Here is a 27403-nt window from a genome sequence, read left to right on the forward strand (position 1 = left end):
AACAGACAGAAAACGTATGAATACCGTAGTGTGTAATGTGTATTTGTTTGTATATGTATATACATTATTATTATTAAAACAGTGTGTAGGTGTGGTTGGAAGTACTTGTTTGAACAAAGTTTTATGTTGGACCCCAGATGAGCTTGACTTTAGTTACTATGGATGCAGTGAAATTAAACCTCCAATTTGACAAGTTTTATGTTTCAGTCAGACCCTCCTCACTTTCCCTCAAACTCTACTGGTATCTAGAACTGTACCTGTCTCTCCCACAGGCCAGAAAGGTCATATGGGACTCCACACATGCACTCGACAAAGAGTTCCAGCTGATTCCACCGAGGAGGCGTTATAGGGCTGAACAGATAAAAACATGTGTTTGTGCCTGTCAATAAAACTGCTTAGCAGCAGGGGAGACATTAAGGCAGACGAGGGAGAAAGCAATGACGGACAAGAGCCTGGCCTGTAGGCCTTCATCATGTGGAACTGCCACCTAGTCACAGCCATGAACTTATGAACTACTTGTGTGTGTTGGGAGTGTACAGTATGATGGGGTGTTATTCTCAATTGATTCTATGTACTTATGTGGAAGCAGCAGCACTCTCTACTGTTCAAGTCATTTACATAGGCAGTGCTTTTCAAATGGTCACACTTAAACACTGATGTTTTTATTTTTATATAATCCAATTTTATTGGTCACACACATTTTTATTTTATTTACATTTTACCCCCTTTTCGTGGTATCCAATTGTTAGTAGTTACTATCTTGTCTCATCGCTACAACTCCCGTTGATTTCTACTCATTCCAGGGTTTTTCTTTGTTTGTACTATTTTCTACATTGTAGAATAATAGTGAAGACATTAAAACTATGAAATAACACATATGGAATCATGTAGTAACCAAAAAAGTGATAAACAAATCTCGGGAGCGACGGCTTGGGAGATACCAAGGTCGAAAGCCATACGTCCTCCGAAACACAACCCAACCAAGCCGCACCGCTTCTTAACACAGCGCGCATCCAACCCGGAAGCCAGCCGCCCCAATGTGTCGGAGGAAACACCGTGCACCTGGTTGGCGCGCACTGCGCCCGGCCCGCCACAGGAGTCGCTGGTGCATGATGAGACGAGGATATCCCTATCCGGCCAAACCCTCCCTAACCCGGACGACGCTAGGCCAATTGTGGATCTCCCCATGGACCTCCCGTGGGGAGACCACTGCGCCATCCGGGAGGCCCACATATACATATTTAGCAGATGATATTGCGGGTGTAGTGGATGTTATTGCGGGTGTAGCGAAATGCTTGTGACGCATTTAGCCTTGGTGCTAGACTTTCTCTACTTTGTGACAAGGTAACAACAAAGGAATTGGCTAAGGCAGAAACAAGTAAAGTTGCCTGTAGACGCTAATCTAAATGTTGCATCTTCCCTACTAATGGTTAAGGTTTGGGTTGGGGAATGGGAAGCTGATCCTATATCTGTACCTAGGTGAAACTTCACTCCGGAGTATTAATCAACCCATATAATACCCAGCCGTAGTATAAATAAAAAAGGGGCTGGGTTTGTGTTGAGAGAGCATGTTGTTGGCGCCCTCATGTGCCTGGTGGCGGTAGTAGCGGCGCAGGGCTTGGCTGCCCGGGTGGCACTGGCACATGTGGAGGAAGTACTCGTCGGGCCGGTTGGATGTGTAGCCGCAGTCCTCGCACACAAAGATCTTGGAGCGACGCTGGCGGTAGGCATACTGCTGGAAAACGCCATGGATCTTCCTCAGGTGGGATTCGAGGGAGCAGCGCTGGGTGAAGGCCTTGTCACACAGCTCGCAGCAGTACGGACGGATACCTGGTGGGAAGGGAGAGAGGGTGAGGAGGGTATGTGCCGGGGCAGGTGCTCAAAATGAACTCACCCCTGTTTGAACATGTTTTATTTCATAATGCATATCTCGAAAATCATAACATTCCAAATGCCTCTGTTTTAATTTTCTTCCATGGGCAGGCTGGGTCATTCCTGTTATGCAGTGCCTTTTCTGTCCACAGGAAATAACACCTCTTATTTAGATTAAAATGTTTCGTTCCAAAGGGCTTAAAATATCAAGTTACGTGTCCTTTACCATAAAAAAACAAAGATATGACTCTCAAAAGGGGATTTTATGCATTTTGACCATTTTGTTTTCTGTGGATGTAGGTGTTTTTGCCATGTCCCTGCGTGCTATTTATCCACTTCTACGATATTTCTAAGTCATAAAATATTCAACATATGTATTCATTATTTTATAGTCCTACTTTTTTAAATATCTGTCATCCTTTTTTTCATGATTACTGTATTTATTGTTACCGTATTTAATATGTTCTGTGTCCCTGATTTCTACTCATTCCAGGGGTTTTCTTTGTTTGTACTATTTTCTACATTGTAGAATAATAGTGAAGACATTAAAACTATGAAATAACACATATGGAATCATGTAGTAACCAAAAAAGTGATAAACAAGTCAAAATATGTTTTATATTTGAGATTCTTCAAAGTAACAACCCTTTGCCTTGATGACAGCTTTGAAGATAGCCCTATTTGGTAAAGGACCAAGTCCATATTATGGCAAGAACAGCTCAAATAAGCAAAGAGAAACGACAGTCCATCATTACCGTAAGACAAGGTGGGCAGTCGTGTTTTTTCAAGAGCAGTCGCAAAAACCATCAAGCGCTATGATGAAACTAGCTCTCGTGAGGACCGCTACAGGAAAGGAAGACCCAGTGTTACCTCTGCTGCAGAGGATAAGTTCATTAGAGTTACCAATTTCAAATATAAATTATAAACTGGGTGGTTCGAGCCCTGAATGCTGATTTGACCGAGATGGCAGAGAGACAGGGAGATGGAAAAAGAAGAGGGTAGTGGATGTCAGTGAGAGAGAGAAGCGTGTTCTAAGGAAACAATGGAGAGAGACGACGAGAGAAGAAAGGCCAGAGCAACAGGTAAGGCATCTTTTACCCCTCCCCCCACACCTCCCCCACTTCCTGAACATGACCCAATGTCAGGGCTCTCAAGGTTAGAGCACTTTAATGCTTTACTATTCAGGATCTACTTGAGTTGTGTTCACAACAGTTCCTTATATTTATGCTCTATTCTATATTACTAAACCAAACCCATGCTATTATTATGTTGTTGTTTTTTGATTGATTGGTTTGCTGATTGATTCATTGAAGAACTGATTGATTAACTGATTGGTCGATTGATTACAATACTAACAGTGATTACAATACTAATAGTGCTTACTGTGTTTTAGGCAAAGACGTCAAGGTCAAAGAAAGACCAACAATACAAAGACAGAGATCAAGAAACATCAAGCCACCTTGAAAAAAGAGAAAAGGAAAATGTAAAAATAAGAGATTCCAACGCATTGGAAATTCCAAATCTCCTCGCTCAAAAGTGAATGCCATGTTGAGACATCATCCAATTCATCCAACCATTAGAAGAACCCTTCTGTCTACTTGGAGGTACAGTGCCTTGCGAAAGTATTTGGCCCCCTTGAACTTTGTGACCTTTTGCCACATTTCAGGCTTCAAACATAAAGATATAAAACTGTATTTTTTTGTGAAGAATCAACAACAAGTGGGACACAATCATGAAGTGGAACGACATTTATTGGATATTTCAAACTTTTTTAACAAATCAAAAACTGAAAAATTGGGCGTGCAAAATTATTCAGCCCCTTTACTTTCAGTGCAGCAAACTCTCTCCAGAAGTTCAGTGAGGATCTCTGAATGATCCAATGTTGACCTAAATGAATAATGATGATAAATACAATCCACCTGTGTGTAATCAAGTCTCCGTATAAATGCACCTGCACTGTGATAGTCTCAGAGGTCCGTTAAAAGCGCAGAGAGCATCATGAAGAACAAGGAACACACCAGGCAGGTCCGAGATACTGTTGTGAAGAAGTTTAAAGCCGGATTTGGATACAAAAAGATTTCCCAAGCTTTAAACATCCCAAGGAGCACTGTGCAAGCGATAATATTGAAATGGAAGGAGTATCAGACCACTGCAAATCTACCAAGACCTGGCCGTCCCTCTAAACTTTCAGCTCATACAAGGAGAAGACTGATCAGAGATGCAGCCAAGAGGCCCATGATCACTCTGGATGAACTGCAGAGATCTACAGCTGAGGTGGGAGACTCTGTCCATAGGACAACAATCAGTCGTATATTGCACAAATCTGGCCTTTATGGAAGAGTGGCAAGAAGAAAGCCATTTCTTAAAGATATCCATAAAAAGTGTTGTTTAAAGTTTGCCACAAGCCACCTGGGAGACACACCAAACATATGGAAGAAAGTGCTCTGGTCAGATGAAACCAAAATTGAACTTTTTGGCAACAACGCAAAACGTTATGTTTGGCGTAAAAGCAACACAGCTGAACACACCATCCCCACTGTCAAACATGGTGGTAGCAGCATCATGGTTTGGGCCTGCTTTTCTTCAGCAGGGACAGGGAAGATGGTTAAAATTGATGGGAAGATGGATGGAGCCAAATACAGGACCATTCTGGAAGAAAACCTGATGGAGTCTGCAAAAGACCTGAGACTAGGACGGAGATTTGTCTTCCAACAAGACAATGATCCAAAACATAAAGCAAAATCTACAATGGAATGGTTCAAAAATAAACATATCCAGTTGTTAGAATGGCCAAGTCAAAGTCCAGACCTGAATCCAATCGAGAATCTGTGGAAAGAACTGAAAACTGCTGTTCACAAATGCTCTCCATCCAACCTCACTGAGCTCGAGCTGTTTTGCAAGGAGGAATGGGAAAAAATGTCAGTCTCTCGATGTGCAAAACTGATAGAGACATACCCCAAGCGACTTACAGCTGTAATCTCAGCAAAAGGTGGCGCTACAAAGTATTAACTTAAGGGGGCTGAATCATTTTGCACGCCCATATTTTCAGTTTTTGATTTGTTAAAAAAGTTTGAAATATCCAATAAATGTCGTTCCACTTCATGATTGTGTCCCACTTGTTGTTGATTCTTCACAAAAAAATACAGTTTTATATCTTTATGTTTGAAGCCTGAAATGTGGCAAAAGGTCGCAAAGTTCAAGGGGGCCGAATACTTTCGCAAGGCACTGTACATAAAATACCACTTTGGAAACCATTGAGCTACAACTGGAGCAATGGGACTTGCAATATGTCCCAGTCAATCTCTCTCTCTCTCTATTTCTCTCTTGCTTCTCCTTCATTTTGGAAGAAATTAATTTGTTCGAAACTGTTCAACTATTGTCTTTCTCTCTCTATGAGTCATCTACTCACAATATTTTATGTACTGCAGTGCTAACTAGCTGTAGCTAATCCTTTCAGTGCTAGATTCATTATCTGGTCCTTTGATTGGGCGGACAACATGTCAGTTCAGGCTGCAAGAGCTCTGACAGGTTGGAGGACATCTTCCGGAAGTTGTCATAATTACTGTGTAAGTCTATGGAAGTGGAGGACCATGAGCCTCCTAGGTTTTGTATTTAAGTCAATGCATCCAGAGGAGGATGGAAGCTAGCTGTCCTCCAGCTACACCACGGTGCTACCCTCCAGAGTGCTGTCAAGGCTTCTGTACACCTTCTTTGCAAAATAGTGTGTGTGTTTTAATCCATTTTTGGGTGACGTGAATATATTTAGTATAGTTTTATCTAATTTTTTTTTAAATTTAAAAGCCTCCACTAGTGTGTGCGTGTGTGTACAGTGCTGTGAAAAACGTATTTGCCCCTTCCTGATTACTTATTTTTTAGCACGTCACACTTAAATGTTTCAGAGCATCAAATAAATGTAAATATTACACAAAGATAACCCAAGTAAACACAAAATGCAGTTTTTAAGTGATGATTTTATTTATTAAGGGAAAAAAGCTATCCGGACCTTCATGGCCCCGAAACCTAATAACTGGTTGTGCCACCCTCAGCAGTAACAACTGCAATCAAGCGTTTGCGATAACTGGCAATGAGTCTTTCACATCGTTGTGGAGGAATTTTGACCCCCTCTTCTTTGCAGAATTGTTTTAATTCAGCCACATTGGAGGGTTTTCGAGCATGAACCGCCTGTTTAAGGTCACGCCAGAGCATCTCAATCGGATTCAAGTCCGGACTTTGGCTAGGCCACTCCAAAACCTTAATTGTGTTTTCTTCAAGCCATTCGGAGGTGGACTTGCGTTTTGGATCATTGTCCTGCTGTAGAACCTACGTGTGCTTCAACTTGAGGTCACGAACTGATGGCCGGACATTCTCCTTCAAGATTTTTTGGAGGAGAGGAGAATCCATGGTTCCATCAATCACAGCAAGTCGTCCAGGTCCTGAAGCAGCAAAGCAGCCCCAGACCATCACACTACCACCACCGTATTTGACTGTTGGTATGATGTTCTTTTTTTAAAATGCTGTGTTACTTTTACGGCAGATGTAACGGGACGCACACCTTCCAAAAAGTTGTGTCTCGTCAGTCCACAGAATATTTTCCCAAAAGTCTTGGGGATCATCAAGATGTTTTTTGGCAAAAGTGAGACGAGCCTTTATTTTCTTTTTGGTCAGCAGTGGTTTTTGCCTTGAAACTCTGCCCTGGAAGCCATCTTTGCCCAGTCTCTTTCTTATGGTTTTGTCATGAACACTGACCTTAACTGAGGCAAGTGAGGAATGCATTTCTTTATATGTTATTGTGGGTTCTTTTGTGACCTCTTGGATGAGTCGTCGCTGCGCTCTTGGGGTAATTTTGGTAGGCCGGCCACTCCTGGGAAGGTTCACCACTGTTCCACATTTTCTCCATTTGTGGATAATGGCTCTCACCGTGGTTCGCTGGAGTCCCAAAGCTTTAGAAATGGCTTTGTAACCCTTTCCAGACTGATAGATGTCAATTACTTTGTTTCTCATCCATTCCTGAACTTCTTTGGATCGTGGCATGATGTCTTGCTTTTTGAGATCTTTTGGCCTACTTCACTTTGTCAGACAGGTTATATTTAAGTGATTTGTTGATTCAACAGGTCTGGCAGTAATCAGGCCTGGGTGTGGCTAGTGAAATTGAACTCAGCTTTCCAAACAATGTGATTAACCACAGTAAATTCATGATTTAACAAGGAGGGGTAATTACTTTGTCACATAGGGCCATGAAGGTTCGGATAGCTTTATTCCCTTAATAAATAAAATGATCACTTAAAAACTGCATTTTGTGTTTACTTGGGTTATCTTTGTGTAATATTAAAATTTGTTTGATGATCTGAAACATTTAAGTGTGACAAATGTGCAAAATAATAAGAAATCAGGAAGGGGGCAAATACTTTTTCACAGCACTGTATATGTTTGCATGCTTGTCACCTGTGTGTGAGCGTGTTTGCAAGTTCCCCACCTGTGTGTGTGTGTGTGTGTGTGTGTGTGTGTGTGTGTGTGTGTGTGTGTGTGTGTGTGTGTGTGTGTGTGTGTGTGTGTGTGTGTGTGTGTGTGCGCGCGTGTGTGTGTAGATGTGTGTGTTTTCACACCTCTCACCTGTGTGTGTCTGTGTCTGTGAGTATTGCATGCCTCACCTGTGTGAGTGCGCATGTGCCTCTTTAGGTCGAAGGTGTCGTTGAAGCCCTTGCCACAGCAGTGGCAGGGGTGTCTCTTCACCATGCTGTGGCACTTGAGATGGCGCGTCAACATGCACTGCAGGGGGAACACCTTGTCACATTCCGAACACATGAAGTCACCCGAGCTGAGGGGGACACGTGGCCGGGGCTGAGAGAGAGAAGAAAGGGACTTGGAAGTTATGACACAGACACTGCCTCTGACACTGCTTCAATGTACCGCAGGGGACCTTGGACACATTCAATCAAGCATGATAACTCTAAAACTCTTCACATAAGTTGTAAATTGCGTAGATACTGACTGGTTTTCTGTTTCACGCCCCTACCTTTTTTTAAAGGTATTGGTGACCAACAGATGCATATCTGTATTCCCAGTCATGTGAAATCCATCATTTTGGGCCTAATGAATTGATTTCAATTGACTGACGTTCTTATATGAACTACAACTAAGCCTAAAACATCTGATTCTTGATGGTTGCTAGTCAGCGACAGGTACCACTATACTTCGGCAGTTCTAATACTCTGCCAGGCACTTGAATCACCCATCTCTTTGCATAGCCCAGCCACACATGCATTTTTGTTAATCGATCCATAAACAATTTCATGAATATCTCTGAATGATTTTGAAATAAAATAGGCTAATGCAATTGAACGGCCAAAACTATTGCTTATTGAAACTCCCAAAGCCATTCAATTATTCTAAAACATTTGAAGCAATAGCCTACACGGGTGTGGTCAACTATTGAAGCATAATTTCGCACTGCTTTGAGACAAGCAGTGGGGTCTCTTGATGAATCAATATTTGTCAGATTTTTATTTTCACTGAATCTCCATTTCGATATTGGTTAGGCTACAATTAGGCAGTAGTATAAACTACTTTAGTAAAAATACTTTAAAGTACTACTTAACCTTTTCACCCGTGAGTTCCAAATATCTCTAACCGTCGCCCCTGCGTGAGTTTCTTCATGCGTGTGATGTCAGAATGCTCTCACTGCTCCAAAATGTGATTGTTACGCAACAGGAGAGTTACCAGCGCTGCCCTTAAATCAAGGCACGCTGCCTGCTAATTAGATTTTGCGCTACGGTTAGGCTAGGCAGTAGGCTTGTATTTGGTGTGATAATCTGTGAAGTGAAAACATTTTATTTGCTTTGTGATTTGTCAAAAATGGTAAACAACTTGTCAAGTCATGTGCACTGGTCCTTGTATACACTGTAACAAGTACATCGACAATTTGTAATATGCTGAAAAGTGACTAAGCTAAGTTCATATTTTTCAGCAAATGAGCGCAGACATCTTTGACTTTGTTTATTTGCGCCTTATAGTGAATTGCATTCTGGGATTAGGGAGTTTTCGCCAAGTCAAACATAAACAAACATGGCTGCCATCATAAAGAATTTAGCTGCTGTTAGCTTAGTTGACACACATTTATTTTCTAAACAACATTACATTAGTCTCTTGCGCTCACCAGAGATGTGGTACATTGTAAACTAGTCTAGCTGTTAGGTCGCAAACTTATGTTTAGTTCTTTGTCAGCGAAACCTGTTATTTAGACTGGTTCATGGAATGAGTTGGGCAGTGGATGTGCTCCGTGTGATGCTTGGATGATGAAGTTCGCATTTATCTTTTAAGATGTTCTGTTCCAAATGTATAAAAAAATTCAGACCCTTTACTCAGCACTTTGTTGAAGCACCTTTGGCAGCGATTACAGCGTAGAGTTTTCTTGAGTATGACACTACAAGCTTGGCACACCTGTATTTGGGGAGTTTCTCCCATTCTTCTCTGCAGATCCTCTCAAGCTCTGTCAGGTTCGATGGGGAGCATCACTGCACATCTATCTTTAGGTCTCTCCAGAGATGTTCAATTTGGTTTTGGGCTCTGGCTGGGTCACTCAAGGACATTCAGAGAGTTGTCCCAAAACCACTCCTGAGTTGTCTTGGCTGTTGTGCTTAGGGTCGATGTCCTGTTGGAAGGTGAACCTTCGCCCCCCGTCTGAGGTCCTGAGTGCTCTGGAGAAGGTTTTCATCAAGGATCTCTCTATACTTTGCTCCGTTCATCTTTGCCTCGATCCTGACTAGTCTCCCAGTCCCTGCTGCTGAAAATCATCCCCACAGTATGATGCTGCCACCACCATGTTTCAACATAGGGATGGTGCCAGGTTTCATTGATGTCCTTCTGAAAGGTTCGCCCATCTCCACACAGGAATTCTGGAGCTCTGTCAGAGTGACCATCGGGTTCTTGGTCACCTCCTTGACCAAGGTCCTTTTCCCTCGATTGCTCAGTTTGGCCGGGCGCCCAGCTCTTGGTGGTTCCAAACTTCTTACATTTAAGAATGATGGAGGCCACTATGTTCTTGGGGACCTTCAATGCTGCAGACATTTTTTGGTACCCTTCACCAGATCTGTGCCTCAACACAATCCTTTCTCGGAGCTCTACGGACAATTCCTTCAACATCATGACTTGGTTTTTGCTCTGACATGCACTGTCAACTGTGGGACCTTATATACACAGCCTTTCCAATTTATGTGCAATCAATTGAATTTGCCACAGGTGGACTCCAATCAGGTTGTAGAAACATCTCAAGGATGATCATTGGAAACAGGATGTACCTGAGCTCAATTTCGAGTCTCATAGCAGGGTCTGAATACTTATGTAAATAAGGTATTTCTGTTGTTTTTTTTAAAGCCTGTTTTCACTTTGTCATATGGGGTATGTGTGTAGATTGATAAAAAAACATATTTTTAATACATTTTAGAATAAGGCTGTAACCTAACAAAATGTGGAAAAAGTCAAGGGGTCTGAATACTTTCCAAATGCACTGTGTATATATCTGTTTCTCACCGATACCTTAGAAAAAAGTTAGGGGAGTGGATCAGAAAACCAGTCAGTATCTGGTATGACTAGTATTTGCCTCATGCAGCACGACACATTTTGTTCTCATAGAGTTGATCAGGCTGTTGATTGTGGCCTGTGAAATGTTGACGCACTCCTCTTCAATGGGTTCTATATGGACCCCAAAAGGGTTCTATCTGAAACCCCAAGGAACCCTTGCCGAGGAACCCTTCTTTAACCCTTTTTTTCAAAGAGTGTGTCAGCCTTGATTTGGCATTCCAAAACTCTCTACCTATGTACGGTAGGCCTACAACTGTGGTTTTACAGCAATTTTTTGGTGAGATTGTATTATTCAAACAATATAAACATACACAGACAAAAGATAGCGTACAGACGCACACAAACATCAACGACATATCACCTGCCCAGACCCACATGCTCCCACCGTCTCCATCTCCAGCATCTGCAAGCCTCGATGCCACATGACCTCAAACTGAGCCACTCTGCCATTCTATGTTGCCCACACCCTTTCAATATTCAAATATAATGCATTTGATTCTTGCACCATCCCAATTATGGAGGATCACTTGATTTCCAGTTTTCAAGTAAAAGTTCAACAGACATTTCATAGGCAGCATAGCTCGTAAAAGTTTACCTTGGCTCGGGAGACCAGAGCCAGTGCAGCAGGGTGATAAAAATGATTCTGGCCCATGGTCCGTAAGAGATTAGACCAACCATGGCCCCTGTCTGGCCCTAACCCTGGTTCTTCCCCTAGTACTGGTCCTTGTCCACTTATTGCCCCTGCCTCATGTGCTGAAGTCAAGGAGGGGGTATCTGGCTCTGACAGAGCCACAGGTTTGGGTTGGTCAAGGCAGTTGAATGTTGCAGACTGTACCTCAGCATTCTCACTCACTGAAAAGGTAGGGAGACAGACTCAGAACATGCACAGACATATTATTAATGAGAAATAACCAGCATATGAGGCAACGTCAGTATCAAACTGCCTGTGAGGCTATTCTATAATATTCTATCCTCTGATTAAGCAAACTAAATAAAATACGGATCATCTTACTTATAAATATGAATTGATCAAAGCGATCTTGAAATAAATACATTGTAATAAATACAGTAATTATAGAGCAAAACCATTCACACACACTGTTTGCCTCAACACCGCAGTATTCTATTTTCTCTTTCTCCCTTTTTTTGTTGTTGCATTTTTACTATTTTCTCAGATACTGCTATTTACAAAATTATAAGAATACTTGTCTTCTTGAACAATATGAATAAACATAAACATATCCAGAACTGACCTGATCTGTTGTCCTCTTTCCAGTCTGTCTGAACTGGGTCTCTCCACCTCCATCCTCCACAGGCCCCCTGTTTCTTCTTTTTCTTACACAATAGGAATGACCGCGGCATCCTCTCTCTCTCTTTATTTTTCTCTCTCTCTCTCTCTCTCGTCTCTGTATGAATCTTCAACTTTCTGATCCTGAGTCTACTGTTAAACGCTCCTGCATCCCACCACTTTTGGTTTTGTGTTCAGCTACAGGACCAGGTATCACCTTACACCCCCCCCCCACCCCCACACACACTTGCCCTTAGTCCTTCCATCACCACCCCTCCTATACCTTCCAACCAATGTCCATTGTCCAGGTAGCTCAAGAAAATCACAACGCTCATTTCCATAGCACTCATTGCGATGGCAGGAGCGGGGCGGAGAGGGACGTTTTTTTACTGTTGCGCACCTGCGTTGACTGTGCGCCTGATCCTCTTTTAACTGGTCCCACAATTGTTTTACATCCCAGGGAGTGAGAATCTGGCTTACACATTCAAGCCATGCAAATGTGGGCCGGCAGTGCCTGGACAGAGGGCATGGTCGGAGTAAGAGGAGCATGCATAGAATAGCCACAGCCTGAACTGCTAGGAAAATCTGCCTTTTCTTTTCCACCCTGCTTGAATTGTCTGGCAGATTTAGGTCGCTCAAAAAACAAAGACAATGATAATTCAAATGCAATAGAAAGGGTTAATTACTCTACTGTATGCCCTCCGTTGACTGCTTGGTTTAGAGAAACGGATAACACTTGTTTGCTTTACATCCCCACTCATGTCTGTTGATTTCTTGAGTGATTCTGCTTTTGGAAACAGACAGTAGAATGTGGCATGTGAACGCACAGAGATTTCTCCATTCAAACCACCTCCATTCAAACTTCCATAACTTTTCCAATGACACCCAAAAGTACTCAGTACTCGTAACACTCGTTATGCACCTATCAATGTAAGACTTTGTCATCCTTACTGCCTCTTAAAAGGCGGACACACTAAACACAAATACTATTAAGGTATCTTTACTTTTACTCAAGTTTGACAATTAAGTAATTTTTCCACAACTGATCCTTCACTCTTAGAAAAAAAGGTTCCAAAAGGGTTCTTCGGCTGTCCTCATAGGAGAACCCTTTTGGGACCCATGTATGTGGAAATGGTTCGACATGGACCCCTAAATTGTTCTACTTGGAACCAAACGGGTTCTACCTTGAACCAAAAAGGGTTCTTCAAAGGGTTCTCCCATGGGTAATGCCGAAAAAGATAACACCTTTTTTTTATATAAGAGTGTATAGGACAGACACAGAGAGAGAGAGAGAGAGAGAGAGAGAGAGAGAGAGAGAGAGAAGAGAGAGAGAGAGAGAGAGAGAGAGAGAGAGAGAGAGAGAGAGAGAGAGAGAGAGAGAGAGAGAGAGAGAGAGAGAGAGAGAGAGAGAGAGAGAGAGAGAGAGAGAGAGAGAGAGAGAGAGAGAGAGAGAGAGAGAGAGAGAGAGAGAGAGAGAGAGAGAGAGAGAGAGAGACTCATGGCTCATGGCTCATTTCACTGGATTCTGAATGGCAAATACAGCTGCAGCAGCAAGACATGAACAACATGCAAATGCCATAGAGGTCAACAGAAGAATATCCCAACACAACAGCAAGAGAATATTTACATAGCTAAGAATGGTTTTCAATTGTCCTTTCTATGTTTGGCCTGATATGGTTCTCAATCAGAGGCAGGTGTTAGTCATTGTCTCTGATTGGGAACGATATTTAGGTAGCCTGTTTTCTGTTGGGTTTTGTGGGTGGTTGTTTCCTGTCTTTGTGTTTGCTGCACCAGATAGGACTGTTTTGGTTTTGCCACATTTGTTATTTTGTATTTATGTTTAGTTTTCTGATTAAAAAACATGAACTCTAACCACGCTGCATTTTGGTCCTCCTCTCCTTCGACGGAAGAGAGCCGTTACATTGTGTGAAAATATGTAGTTCTATATAATGGAATATGATGACATTTCTATGGACTCCTGGAGACAGGTTTGACAGACATCCCACTGGGCACAGACGTAATTTCAAGGTCTAATTTTGATTTGTCAACTAATGTGAATTCAAAGTGAAATAAACAAAAATGGAACCGTGTCATTGGATTAAGGTTAAACGTTTTGTGGATAAAATAAATTCACGAATCGTCTTTACGTTGATGACTTCTTTCAAGTCCAATCAGTTTTCCATGTTGATTTAACATGATCGGCAGGATTAACAGATTTATTTTGATGAAATGACTTAGAAACAACGTTGATATATCCAGTGTATGGGAATGGCTTCCTCATTTGGACAACCAGGATACTGTTGACTGTACTGTGCCCTAATGTCCTCCGGAACTGTGCTGTAACTGTATGCAAATGTATGCTGCAGCATGGAAATCAGAGAGAGAGAGAGATATAATAAAATATACAGACAACAAATTCCGATTGGCTATACTAAAACTCTTTAACATCATCCTTAGCTCTGGCATCTTCCCCAATATTTGGAACCAAGGACTGATCACCCCAATCCACAAAAGTGGAGACAAATTTGACCCCAATAACTACCGTGGATTATGCGTCAACAGTAATCTTGGGAAAATCCTCTGCATTATCATTAACAGCAGACTCGTACATTTCCTCAATGAAAACGATGTACTGAGAAAATGTCAAATTGGCTTTTTACCAAATTACCGTACAACAGACCATGTATTCACCCTGCACACCCTAATTGACAACCAAACAAACCAAAACAAAGGCAAAGTCTTCTCATGCTTTGTTGATTTCAAAAAAGCCTTAGACTCAATTTGGCATGAGGGTCTGCTATACACATTGATGGAAAGTGGTGTTGGGGGTAAAACATACGACATTATAAAATCCATGTACAGAAACAAGTGTGCAAAAAAATTGGCAAAAAACACATTTCTTCACACAGGGTCGTGGGGTGAGACAGGGATGCAGCTTAAGCCCCACCCTCTTCAACATATACATCAACGAATTGGCGCGGGCACTAGAAAAGTCTGCAGCACCCGGCCTCACCCTACTAGAATCCGAAGTCAAATGTCTACTGTTTGCTGATGATCTGGTGCTTCTGTCACCAAACAAGGAGGGCCTACAGCAGCACCTAGATCTTCTGCACAGATTCTGTCAGACCTGGGCCCTGACAGTAAATCTCAGTAAGACCAAAATAATGGTGTTCCAAAAAGGTCCAGTCGCCAGGACCACAAATACAAATTCCATCTAGACACTGTTGCCCTAGAGCACATAAAAACTATACATACCTTGTCCTAAACATCAGCGCCACAGGTAACGGATCATTTATCACTCCAGTGTTAATCTGCAAAATTGTAATTATTCTCCTACCTCCTCATGCCTTTTGCACACAATGTATATAGACTCTCTTTTTTTTCTACTGTGTTATTGACTTGTTAATTGTTTACTCCACGTGTTGTCTGTTCACACTGCTATGCTTTATCTTGGCCATGTCGCAGTTGTAAATGAGAACTTGTTCTCAACTAGCCTACCTGGTTAAATAAAAGTGAAATAAATAAAAAATAATAATAATAAAACTTCCACAAAGCTGTGAACGATCTGAGAGACAAGGCAAGAAGGGCATTCTATGCCATCAAAAGGAACATAAATTTCAACATACCAATTAGGATCTGGCTAAAAATACTTGAATCAGTCATAGAGCCCATTGCCCTTTATGGTTGTGAGGTCTAGGGTCCGCTCACCAAGACTTCACAAAATGGGACAAACACTAAATTGAGACTGCATGCAGAATTCTGCAAAACAATCCTCCGTGTACAACGTAGAACACCAAATAATGCATGCAGAGCAGAATTAGACCGATACCCACTAATTATCAAAATCCAGAAAAGAACTGTTAAATTCTACAACCACCTAAATGGAAGCGATTCCCAAACCTTCCATAACAAATCCATCACCTACAGAGAGATGAACCTGGAGAAGAGTCCCCTAAGCAAGCTGGTCATGGGGCTCTGTACACAAACACACCCCACAGAGCCCCAGGACAGCAGCACAATTAGACCAAACCAAATCATTTGAAAGTAAAAAGATAACTACTTGACACATTGGAAAGAATTAACAAAAAAACAGAGCAAACTAGAATGCTATTTGGCCCTAAACAGAGAGAGTACACAGTGGCAGAATACATGACCACTGTGACTGACCCAAACTTAAGGAAAGCTTTGATTATGTACAGACTTAGTGAGCATAGCCTTGCTATTGAGAAAGGCCGCCAATAGACAGACATGGCTCTCAAGAGAAGACAGGCTATGTGCTCACTGCCTACAAAATGAGGTGGAAACTGAGCTGCACTTCCTAACCTCCTGCCCAATGTATGACCATATTAGAGAGACATATTTCCCTCAGATTACACAGATCCACAAAGAATTCGAAAACAAATCCAATTTCATCCCATATCTACTGGGTGAAATTCCACAGTGTGCCATCACAGCAGCAAGATTTGTGACCTGTTGCCACAAGAAAAGGGCAACCAGGGAAGAACAAACACCATTGTAAATACAACCCATATTTATGCTTATTTATTTTCCCTTGTGTACTTTAACCATTTGTACATTGTTACAAAACTGTATATATATATATATATATATATATATATATATATATATATATATATATATATATATATATATATATATATATATATATATATATATATAAACGTCCTGCAAAAGTTGGAAAGAGCACTTCTCACGGGGGAGTTGGATGAGTCTCTAGATCAGTACCCTGAGCTGAACATAGATTCTCTTTCAGTGCAGTTACCTCTCTTTCACAACAAATACCCCTGTAGCAGCAGTGGAGAGGCAGCAGAGGTCCTCAGGAGGCTTCCAGTGGAGGTGCGGGGGTTGACCAAGTTGAGGTGCTGATCAGAATTTTGTTTGTGGTGCCAGTGTCTTCATGTGAGGCTGAGAGGAGTTTCAGTGCACTCCGCAGGTTAAAGACTTGGCTACGGGCTAGCATGGGCCAAGAGAGACTGAACGGTGTAGTTGTCTGTAATGTACATAAAGACAGGCTGGACAGTCTCAAGAGGGAAAATATCTGCCAGCAATTTGTTGGATCCATTGAAACCCGCAAACATATGTCAGTTCTTTTGTTCAGTAGTGTGTGTATAGCAGTGGTTCTCACCCTTTTTGGGTACTGGAACCCCTGCATATTTTGAGGCAAGACAGGCAAGGTTTTGAGCAGTCCTCAGGAACCGCCACCCCGTCTACATTATATGTAAACTTACTGGAAACCTTGTGGTACTGACTACATTCATTACACTTTTTTATTTCACGGACCCCTTGCAATTAGTCCATGGACCCCTGTTTGAGAACCCCTGGTGTAATTTATATTTGTTCTTTTGTTTAGTACATGACAGTACACTTACAAATGATTTATTTCATGTTATTTTATTTAAAATGGCATACTTTGTGTGACATGCTTGTCCATAGCTGCTGTTTGAAGAGTTGAGACACTGACTGAAGGATATTTTGTTTGGTTTATTAGGGTTTTACATTTAAATAGTTATTTTGCTTTTAGAACTGTACTTATTTTGAGCTTTTTGTTCTTGTAAAGCTGTTGTAGTAGACTCAGGTCAGTGGCACATATTTAATGACTATATAAATGTATCAGAAAAAGTTAAATGAAAAGGTCAATTCAATACGGAGACCAACTTTGTGATGGTTCTCAATGGAGATTATTTTAGATGTGATCACAAAATGTTCATTGTATTTATGAAAACTACACCCATACAGTGTACAGTACTATTGCCACCTACTGGCCTTTCTTGATATTGCTGGTTGTAAGTACAAATACCTGCATACAGACTGGACTGGTAAGGAGCACTGCTATAACTATTATTATTATTATTATTATGATTTAAACATTTGACCAAGTTGGGACAACCCTTCAGTTCACTACTGTACCTATCAATTATCCAGTTGTAGGAATTATGGTTCCTCAATATACACTTAACATATTACAACGTAGGCTATGTGTTACAGCACTACATTTGGTGTCCCCCTCAGGAATTGCTCGAGAAAATGTCATGTAATTGTCCCCTCCAAGGTTGATATCAGATTTTCGCCCCTGTCCAGAAGAAGCAGCCATTCGTCTTTGCTCCCCGATGCCCTCACAAACACTTCAGTCAGATCCTCGACGTCCAAGCACATGCACCTGCTTCACTCTCGGACTACAACAAAGCATTTCCAGTCCTTTTTCTCTTCTCGGCTGATCCACGTAGCTAGCCACCGTAACGTTAGTCAGCTAGCTAGCTCAAGTTTAGTTTTTACTTCTGACACCAATGTAATGATCTCGATAGATCATGAATAAAAGAATGTCCATGACAGTGGATTATGTTCATGAATCAAATGGTTTATTATACAACTCGAACAGGCTGTACTACTGTATGGCCGTAGTCTACTCCAAATAAATCGTTATACACAAATAACAGACCACCTTCTCTGAGAGCTCACTGATCCAGGATGTAAGAGAGAGAACAATGTCAGCATGGAAATATAACAGAACCTGTGCTCAGCCCCCCTGTCCAGCCCACCTCTGTTCCACCAACCACAACGATGCCTGGCACCAAAACATTCCAGGGAATTCCTTTGATTGTCAGACAACAGGTGGACTGGCTTGCTGGACCCAGCAAAATGCTTCCTGGTAAACATGCCGCGATAACCACACAACAACAGCACGTCAGAACACAGGCACACATAACTGTCCAAGCGGTTACTACAGTATGTTTGGTAAAGTAATAAAGGCGGCAAAATATTTTTTTGGGGGGGGCAATACTTCATTATTCAGAATTTGCCCTCTTGCTAGATTGATGAATACAGCCATAGTGAAATAGTGTAAATGTGGTGTGGGCCAGGCGCTTCACTAATTATTTAAGTGAAAGGGATTAGAAACTGAAATAGATAGGTGACACCTGTGTGTGTGTGTGTGTGTGTGTGTGTGTGTGTGTGTGTGTGTGTGTGTGTGTGTGTGTGTGTGTGTGTGTGTGTGTGTGTGTGTGTGTGTGTGTGTGTGTGTGTGTGAACGCTGTTTGAAAAGACATGCTAAAGAATGATCTTCCTATGTTGTCAACTTTGTGTCAGTAGAAGTGTCGAGGAAGGTGTTTTTTATGTTATAGAAGTTACTTCTTATATGTTATTGTTCGGTTAATCATGATCAGTCATACCAATTATCACAAGATGAGTAGTCACAATGCTAACCATAGGGCAAGAAACGACTGCAAAATAAGTTATGCTAGACATCCAGGCTGTATCACATCCGGCCGTGATTGGGAGTCCCATAGGGTGGCGCACAATTGGCCCAGCGTCGTCCGGGTTTGGCCGGGGTAGGCCGTCATTGTAAATAAGAATTTGTTCTTAACGGACTTGCCTAGCAAAATACAGGTTTAATTAAAAAACATTAAAAAAAACATTTAAAAAAAATATTGTTGCTATTTTGAGATCACTACAAAACCTAAATTGAGATTTATATCTCAATCAATGGCTGAAATATATTAGGAAAACATTTATGAATGAGCTCTAACGGTATGTAGTGTAGTTTACGTTCCTTGTCTGTAGATGGCACTGCATTTTGTCCATTGTTAGAACTGCTTAGGAGTCCTTTTGTTAACCCGGAAGTAATTGGGATTTTTCCACTAGATAAATCAGCCACAAAATGGCATTATTGTAAACATTCATGGAACAAACATTAGCTTTTTATTCTTAATTCAAAGTTAGGCTTAAGGTTAGCAGTGTGGTTAAGGTTAGGTTTAAGGTTAGGGTTAAAATAAAATTTGAAGAAGATAAATTAAATCGATTTGGTCCTGCCGTACATACCTACACGTACGCTACGGTCACAAGACGCAGGCCTCCTTACTGTCCCTAGAAGTTCTAAGCAAACAGCTGGAGGCAGGGCTTTCTACTATAGAGCTCCATTTTTATGGAATGGTCTGCCTATCCATGTGAGAGACGCAGACTCGGTCTCAACCTTTAAGTCTTTATTGAAGACTCATCTCTTCAGTGGGTCCTATGACTGAGTTTATTCTGGCCCAGGAGTGTGCAGGTGGAATGGAAAGGTACTGCAGCAACGAACCGCCCTTGCTGTCTCTGCCTGGCCGGTTCCCCTCTCTCCACTGGGATTCTCTGCCTCTAACCCTATTATAGGGGCTGAGTCACTGGCTTACTGGTGCTCTTCCATGCCGTCCCTAGGAGGGGTGCGTCACTTGAGTGGGTTGAGTCACTCACGTGATCTTCCTGTCCGGGTTGACTCCCCTTGGGTTGTGCCGTGGCGGAGATCTTTGTGAGCTATACTCGGCCTTGTCTCAGGATGGTAAGTTGGTGGTTGAAGATATTCCTCTAGTGGTGTGGGGGCTGTGCTTTGGCAAAGTGAGTGGGATTATATTCTTCCTGTTTGGCCCTGTCCGGGGGTATTGTCGGACGGGGCCACAGTGTCTCCTAACCCCTCATGTCTCAGCCTCCAGTATTTATGCTGCAGTAGTTTGTGTCGGGGGGGTAGGGTTAGTCTGTTATATCTGGAGTATTTCTCCTGTCTCATCCGGTGTCCTGTGTGAATTTAAGTTTGCTCTCTCTAATTATCTCTTTCTTTCTTTATCTTTTTCTTTCTCTCTCTCGGAGGACCTGAGCACTAGGACCATGCCTCAGGACTACCTGGCCTGATGACTCCTTGTTGTCCCCAGTCCACCTGGCTGAGCTGCTGCTCCAGTTTCAACTGTCCTGCATGCGGCTATGGAACCCTGACCTGTTCACCAGACGTGCTACCTGTCCTAGACCTGCTGTTTTCAACTCTCTAGAGACAGCAGGAGCTGTAGAGAGACTCTGAATGATTGGCTATGAAAAGCCAACTGACATTTACTCCTGAGGTGCAGACCTGTTGCACCCTTAACAACCACTCTGATTATTATTATTTGACCCTGCTGGTCATTTATGTACATTTGAACATCTTGGCCATGTTCTGTTATAATCTCCACCCGGCACAGCTAAAAGAGGACTGGCCACCCCTCATAGCCTGGTTCCTCTCTAGGTTTCTTCCTAGGTTCTTGCCCATCTAGGGAGTTTTTCCAAGCTACGGTGCTTCTACACCTGCATTGCTTGCTGTTTGAGGTTTTAGGCTGGGTTTCTGTGCAGAACTTTGTGACATCAACTGATGTAAGAAGGGCTTTATAAATCAATTTGATTGATTGATTGGTAAATTGTAGAAATAGAGGGGCTGACTGCAGCCTGACCTAGCTAGCTATCTGGGAAGGGAGGAAAATGACGGAAGCGGATGTTCTGTTTGAATCAGATGGCATTGGAGTGTCGAGTGAAGATGAGTGAGAAGAACTGATTACAGTGGAGCATGCAAAAAGAAATAAGATAAGTAAAGTGGTATAGGAATCTAGTAAATCCAAGCCTAGTTCTGATTCTTTTTTGGTCAGAGTAAGGGATTTGCCAGCTACCTAATAAGCAATGTTGTTACCTCGGAGATCTATAAAATTGAGAATGCGTTTGATTAGAATAATGAGAAGTGGGCTTTTTTTGTGTGTGTATCTATGGAACAGAAGGAGCATGCTCTGGTCCTCAAGAAGATATCGGATTGGAATGTGTCGTGTGTGGATCTTCGAAGCAGGGCGCCTATCAAGGGTGTTATCTCTGGGGTGGTGCTAGAAGTAAATACAAAGGATATATGTGAAGAATTGTATCAACTGGTTGTTGCACACCCACTGACCCACATGGTGGATGGAGTGAGGAAGCCCACTTCATCCATTCTATTGTTTTCGATGAATAGCCTCTCCCTTTTTACGTGTTTTGGGGGTTTTATGAGCTACCCTGGGATCGCCTTCGTGCCCAAACCCATGCAGTGTGATGAATGTAAATAATTTGGTCATGTGTCAAGTGTATGTAGACGGGAAGGGTATTGTATGCCAGCTGAGCCTAAATGTTGCAATTGTGGTAGTGAACATGCACCTGCATTTCGGAACCCTCCTGTAAGGGTGAAGGAGATGGAGGTGCCAAGAGTAAGGGCTGTCTTCTATGCAGGGGCAGTTAGAAGAGTGGAAGAAATAATGGTAGTAGGAGTGAAGACACCAGATAATATTGTGTGTCAGAGGGAACCTGATATGTCGCATGTTAAGAAGGTGGACTTTGTAACATGTATTGCATTGGTTATCAACTGCACATCACAAACAGAAAGGACATCTGAGAAAATAGGCCTCATTTTAAGTGTGGCTGAGCGTTTTGGGGTTTCTTACAGCAAAGGCATTACAAGGAATCCTGTCGATGAGTACTCCGTCCTCACAGGCGCCTGAGGCTGTTTAGGGATGGGATTAAACTGTGACTGAAGGACTGGGATGTTATTATTTTATACATTTGTTGTATTTTTTGTATTTTGGATGACATTTAATCAGAGTAAAAATTCCCTGTCTTAGGGCAGGTAGGATCACCACTTTATTTTAAGAATGTGACATGTCAGAATAATAGTAGAGCGAATTAGTTATTTCCCAGTGGGTCAGAAGTTTACATATACTCAGTTAGTATTTGGTAGCATTGCCTTTCAATTCCCACAATAAGCTGGGGTAATTTTGGCCCATTCCTCCTGACAGAGCTGGTGTAACTGAGTCAGGTTTTAAGGCCTCCTTGCTCACACACGCTTTTTTTCAGTTCTGCCCACAAATTTTCTATAGGATTGAGTTCATGGCTTTGTTATGGCCACTCCAATACCTTGACTTTGTTGTCCTTAAGCCATTTTGACACAACTTTGGAAGTATGCTTGGGGTCATTGTCCATTTGGAAGACCCATTTGCGACCAAGCTTTAACATCCTGACTGATGTCTTGAGATGTTGCGTCAATATATCCACATAATTTTAATTCCTGATGATGCCATCTATTTTGTGAAGTTCACCAGTCCCCCCTGCAGCAAAGCACCCCCACAACATGATGCTGACACCCCCGTGCTTCACGGTTGGGATGGTGTTGCAAGCCTCCCCCTTTTTCCTCCAAACATAATGATGGTCATTATGGCCAAACAATTATATTTTTCTTTCATCAGACCAGAGGACATTTCTCCAAAAAGTATGATCTTTGTCCCCATGTGCAGTTGCAAACCATAGTCTGGCTTTTTCATGGTGGTTTTGGAGCAGTGGCTTCTTCCTTGCTGAGCGGCCTTTCAGGTTATGTCGATATAGGACTCGTTTTACTGTGGATATAGATACTTTTGTACCAGGTTCCTCCAGCATCTTCAGAAGGTCCTTTGCTGTTGTTCTGGGATTGATTTGCACTTTTCGCAAAGTACGTTCATCTCTTAGAGACAGAGCGCGTCTCTTTCCTGAGCAGTATGACGTCTGCATGGTCCCATGGTGTTTATACTTGCATACTATTTTTGCACAGATGAACGTGGTACCTTCAGAGTTTGGACATTGCTCCCAAGGATGAACCAGACTTGTGGAGGTTTACAAATTTTTTTCAGTCTTGGCTGATTTCTTATGATTCTCCCATTAGGTCAAGCAAAGAGGCACTGGGTTTGAAGGTAGGCCTTGAAATACATCCACAGGTACACCTCCAATTGACTCAAATGATGTCAAGTAGCCTATCAGAAGCTTTTATAGCCATGACTTAATTTTCTGGAATTTTCCAAGCTGTTTAAAGGCACAGTCAATTTAGTGTATGTAAACTTTTGACCCATTGGTGATAGTGAATTATAAATGAAATAATCTGTCTGTAAACAATTGTTGTCCTAACCGACTTGCCAAAACTATAGTTTGTTAAAACCTCTTAGGGATCGGATCCCGCCAGCGGGATCAAAATCGACAACATCCGGTGAAGTTGGGGCGCGCCAAATTTAAATTATAAAATTGTAATATTAAACATTCATGAACACACAAGTGTCTTACATCATTTAAAAGCTTAACGTCTTGTTAATCTGACTTTGTTGTCCTTAAGCCTGAGGACAGCGCCCCACATCAAAATACTTTTTCAACCAGCACCGGCTTCACAAAACTCACAAATAGCGATAAAATAAATCACTTACATTTGAAGATCTTCCTCTGTTTGCAATCCCAAGGGTCCCAGCTACACAATTAAAGTTTGATAAAGTCCTTCTTTATATCCAAAAATCTGTTTAGTTGGTGCCATTGATTTCAGTAATCCACTCCTTCAACATGCATACAAAGGAATCCAAAAAGCTACCGGTAAACTTCGTCCAAACAAGTTAAACAATGTTTCTAATTAATCCTCAGGTACTCTAATATGTAAATAAACAATAATATTTCAGATGGAAAGAACGGTGTTCAATAGAAAAGGAAAATAACGAAGAGCGCGTCCTCGTTCACACGTGCCAAAAGTCTACCTTTCCTGATGAGAACACCTTGGATAAACTACTACTTGTTCTTTTTCAAGAAACAAGCCTGAAACCCTGTCTAAAGATGTTGACATCTAGTGTAAACCATAGGAACTGAAATCTGGAAGCAATTTTTTTGTATATCCCATAGGCTAGCATTGAAAAGGCCTGTGGATGGATTTACCTCTGGTTTTTGCCTGCCGTATTATACTCACAGACATTATTTTAACAGTTTTAGAAATTTCAGAGTGTTTTCTATCCAATTCTACCAATTATATACATATCATAGCTTTTGGGTCTGAGTAACAGGCAGTTTACTTTGGGTACGTCAGTCATCCGGAAATTCAGGATACTGCCCCCTAGCCTTAAGAAGTTTAACAAGGAAGTTTACATACTAAGTGTATGTAAACTTCCTACTTCAACTGTAGGTATTCCAGGTGGGATAGAACAGTGTGCAGTGCGATGGTGATTGCATCGTCTGTGGATCTATTGGGGCGGTATGCAAACTGAAGTGGGTCTAGGGTGTCAGGTAAGGTAGAGGTGATATGATCCTTAACATGCCTCTCAAAACTTCTGCGGGAACTGGGGCTGGGATTTAAAAAATGATAATTAAATAAGATATAAATATAGGACAAATACGCATCATGACGAGAGACAACACAACACTACATAAAGAAAGACCTAAGACAACAACATAGCAAGGCAGCAACACATGACAACACAGCATGGTAGCAACACAATATGGTAGCAGCACAAAACATGGTACAAACATTATTGGGCACTGACAACAGTACAAAGGGCAAGAAGGTAGACCTTAGCACGGGTACTTCCTGTTTGAGTTTCTGCCTATATTAAGGGAGGAGCAAAATGGAGTTGTGATCTGATTTGCCGAAGGGAGGGCCTTGTAGGCATCCTGGAAGGGGGAGTGTAGCAGTGGTTGAGCGATTTCCAGCAGGAGTACAGTCAGTGTGTTGATAGAACTTCGCTATCCTTTTCCTCAAACTTGCTTTGCTAAAATCCCCAACTACAATAAATGCTGCCTCAGGATATGTGGTTTCCAGTCTGCACAAAGTCCAGTGTAGTTCCTTGAGGGCCGTCGTGGTATCGGCTTGAGGGGGAATATTCACACCTGTGACCATAACCGAAGAGAATTCTCTTTGGAGATAATACGTTCGGCATTTGATTGTGAGGTATTCTAGGTCGGGAGAATGAAAGGACTTTCTGTATGTTATTACAATCACACCATGAGTAGTTAATCATGAAACATACACCACCGTCTTTCTACTTCCCGGAGAGTTCTTTCTTCTTGTCTGTACGATGTACTGAGAACCCAGCTGCATGTATGGATGGGGAAAGTGTATCCGGAGAGAGCCGTGATGGTCTCACCAGTAGGCCTATGGTCTCATGAGTCTTCTCAAGGACACCCTGTGGATAGGCCAAATACTCCCATGAGTCCTAGTACCTCTTGCTGGGAACCACTGGGCTACAGCACTCCTACTGTATGTACAGAATGATATTTCAATGCCCTCTAGTGGTAGGCTCCTCTGCATGATTTCACTGAGGATGTTGGGTTTCCTACTATTGTTAGGCTTGGTGAGCAGTGCAGCAAAAGGTTGTTTTGAAAATGTCTCATATCCACGTATTACTCGTAGCTAGCTACATGTTAAGTGATTTTAGTCAACCTAAAATCACTTGACCATCAACTTCAAGGTCACTGACTCCATTAGGTATGTCAAGTAATATTACATTTACAACTTATCTTTTACACTGTCAATATATTGCCTAATCATTGGGCGAATGTAATTTCATTAATTATTTCCCATTTTTGAAGCACCCATGCATACATTACAATTTCTCAGTAAACAGGAAGTAGAACAATGACGTGAAGGTGTCCGGGGAAGGATATGAAAGCCTCAAATGTCAAAACTGAAACCATTGTTGTTACAATAGATTTGACACTGTTGCAGAGCATAGTCATAGGCAGTTGTCTGCACTAGAACAATCTCATTCATGGCTACACAGTCTTCCGTCTCTTTTGCCCATATGTGACTCCAGGCTTGGAAATTGTATTTTGATTTGATTTTGGGCCAGAAAGTGTGAAATGTTAACTTCCCAATCGGAAAATGCATAGGCCTACATGATAGATACAGGAAGGGAATGTCTTCATGGAACGGTTTTCATCTATGCAAAGTACACACTGCATTTATGGAAAGCATGCATGTAAAGTTGTGTAACATTCAATGCAAGTCAGATCTACATGGGAAATAGTAAGATTAACACAATGCATATCTTCAATTATTGTAAAGTATTCATGCTTGCAGAATGTCAAGGGAATTGAATAGCCTCCCTAACATTGCAATACATTGCACACCAATATGCATGTGTAGATTGAAATGCAAGGCAAATTTTCACATAATACATGTATGAGTTAATACATGACTGATACTGCTACATACATGTTGAATAAAGCTATAGACTGGAACCGAAAATAAACTACTGTCCAGTAGCATGCTAACGTTACTATACTGTACTACTGTAGCCTGCATCACATGCACACGATTTTACAACTATGCAGACGTGTTATAGCATACAACAAAGCACATATTTAAGTGGTAGTATTCATTAAAATAGCTACGATTGTACAAATATTATTGAAAATACAGACACATGGTGGCTGATTCTACCGGTAGCTAACGATTCCAAAACCAATGCTAGTATGTGCATCAATTGTAAACATTATTATACTGTGTGATCTCTGGTGTCTTTTGATTTAATTTGATTTAACCTTTTTTTTTAACTAGGCAAGTCACTTAACACACAACACTCAACTCAACAAATTGGATGCAGTCTATCACAGTGTCGTCCGTTTTTGTCACCAAAGCCCCATATATTACCCACCACTGTGACCTGTACGCTTTCGTTGGCTGGCCCTCGCTTCATACTTGTCTCCAAACCCACTGGCTCCAGGTCATCTACAAGTCTCTACTAGGTAAAGCCCTGCCTTATCTCAGCTCACTGGTCACCATAGCAGCACCCACCCGTAGCACGTGCTCCAGCAGGTATATCTCACTGGTCACCCCCAAAGCCAATTCTTCCTTTGGCCGCCTCTCCTTCCAGTTCTCTGCTACCAGTGACTGGAACGAACTGCAAAAATCACTAAAGCTGGAGACTCTTACCTCCCTCACTAGCTTTAAGCACCAGCTGTCAGAGCAGCCCACAGATCACTGTACCTGTACATAGCCCATCTGTAAATAGCCTAGCCAATCTACCTCATCCCCATACTATATTTATTTATTTATCTTGCTCCTTGGCACCCCAGTATTTCTACTTGCAC

General features: G+C 41.9%; 1 protein-coding gene across 1 annotated transcript; it reads right to left on the reverse strand.

Annotated features, from left to right (window-relative positions):
• Positions 1-1209: 1209 nt before the first annotated feature.
• Positions 1210-7713, reverse strand: LOC110538906 (transcription factor Ovo-like 2). Its single transcript, XM_021625880.2, has 2 exons — positions 7521-7713; positions 1210-1830 (listed from the first exon to the last, which is right to left on the reverse strand). The coding sequence occupies exons 1-2, from the start codon at positions 7672-7674 to the stop codon at positions 1505-1507; spliced, it is 480 nt and encodes a 159-aa protein (XP_021481555.2). The 5' UTR covers positions 7675-7713; the 3' UTR covers positions 1210-1504.
• Positions 7714-27403: the final 19690 nt, after the last annotated feature.

Source organism: Oncorhynchus mykiss, chromosome 12 (genome assembly GCF_013265735.2).
Source record: "Oncorhynchus mykiss isolate Arlee chromosome 12, USDA_OmykA_1.1, whole genome shotgun sequence".
Classification (NCBI taxonomy): Eukaryota; Metazoa; Chordata; class Actinopteri; order Salmoniformes; family Salmonidae; genus Oncorhynchus; species Oncorhynchus mykiss.

Bases quoted from the DNA above. Each gene is read 5' to 3' on its own strand.
- LOC110538906 (XM_021625880.2), bottom strand. From the start codon at position 7,674: ATGTGTTCGGAATGTGACAAGGTGTTCCCCCTGCAGTGCATGTTGACG. The intron at 1,831-7,520 runs GTGAGGCATGCA...CCTTCCCACCAG, and splicing joins GCACATGCGCACTCACACAG to GTATCCGTCCGTACTGCTGC.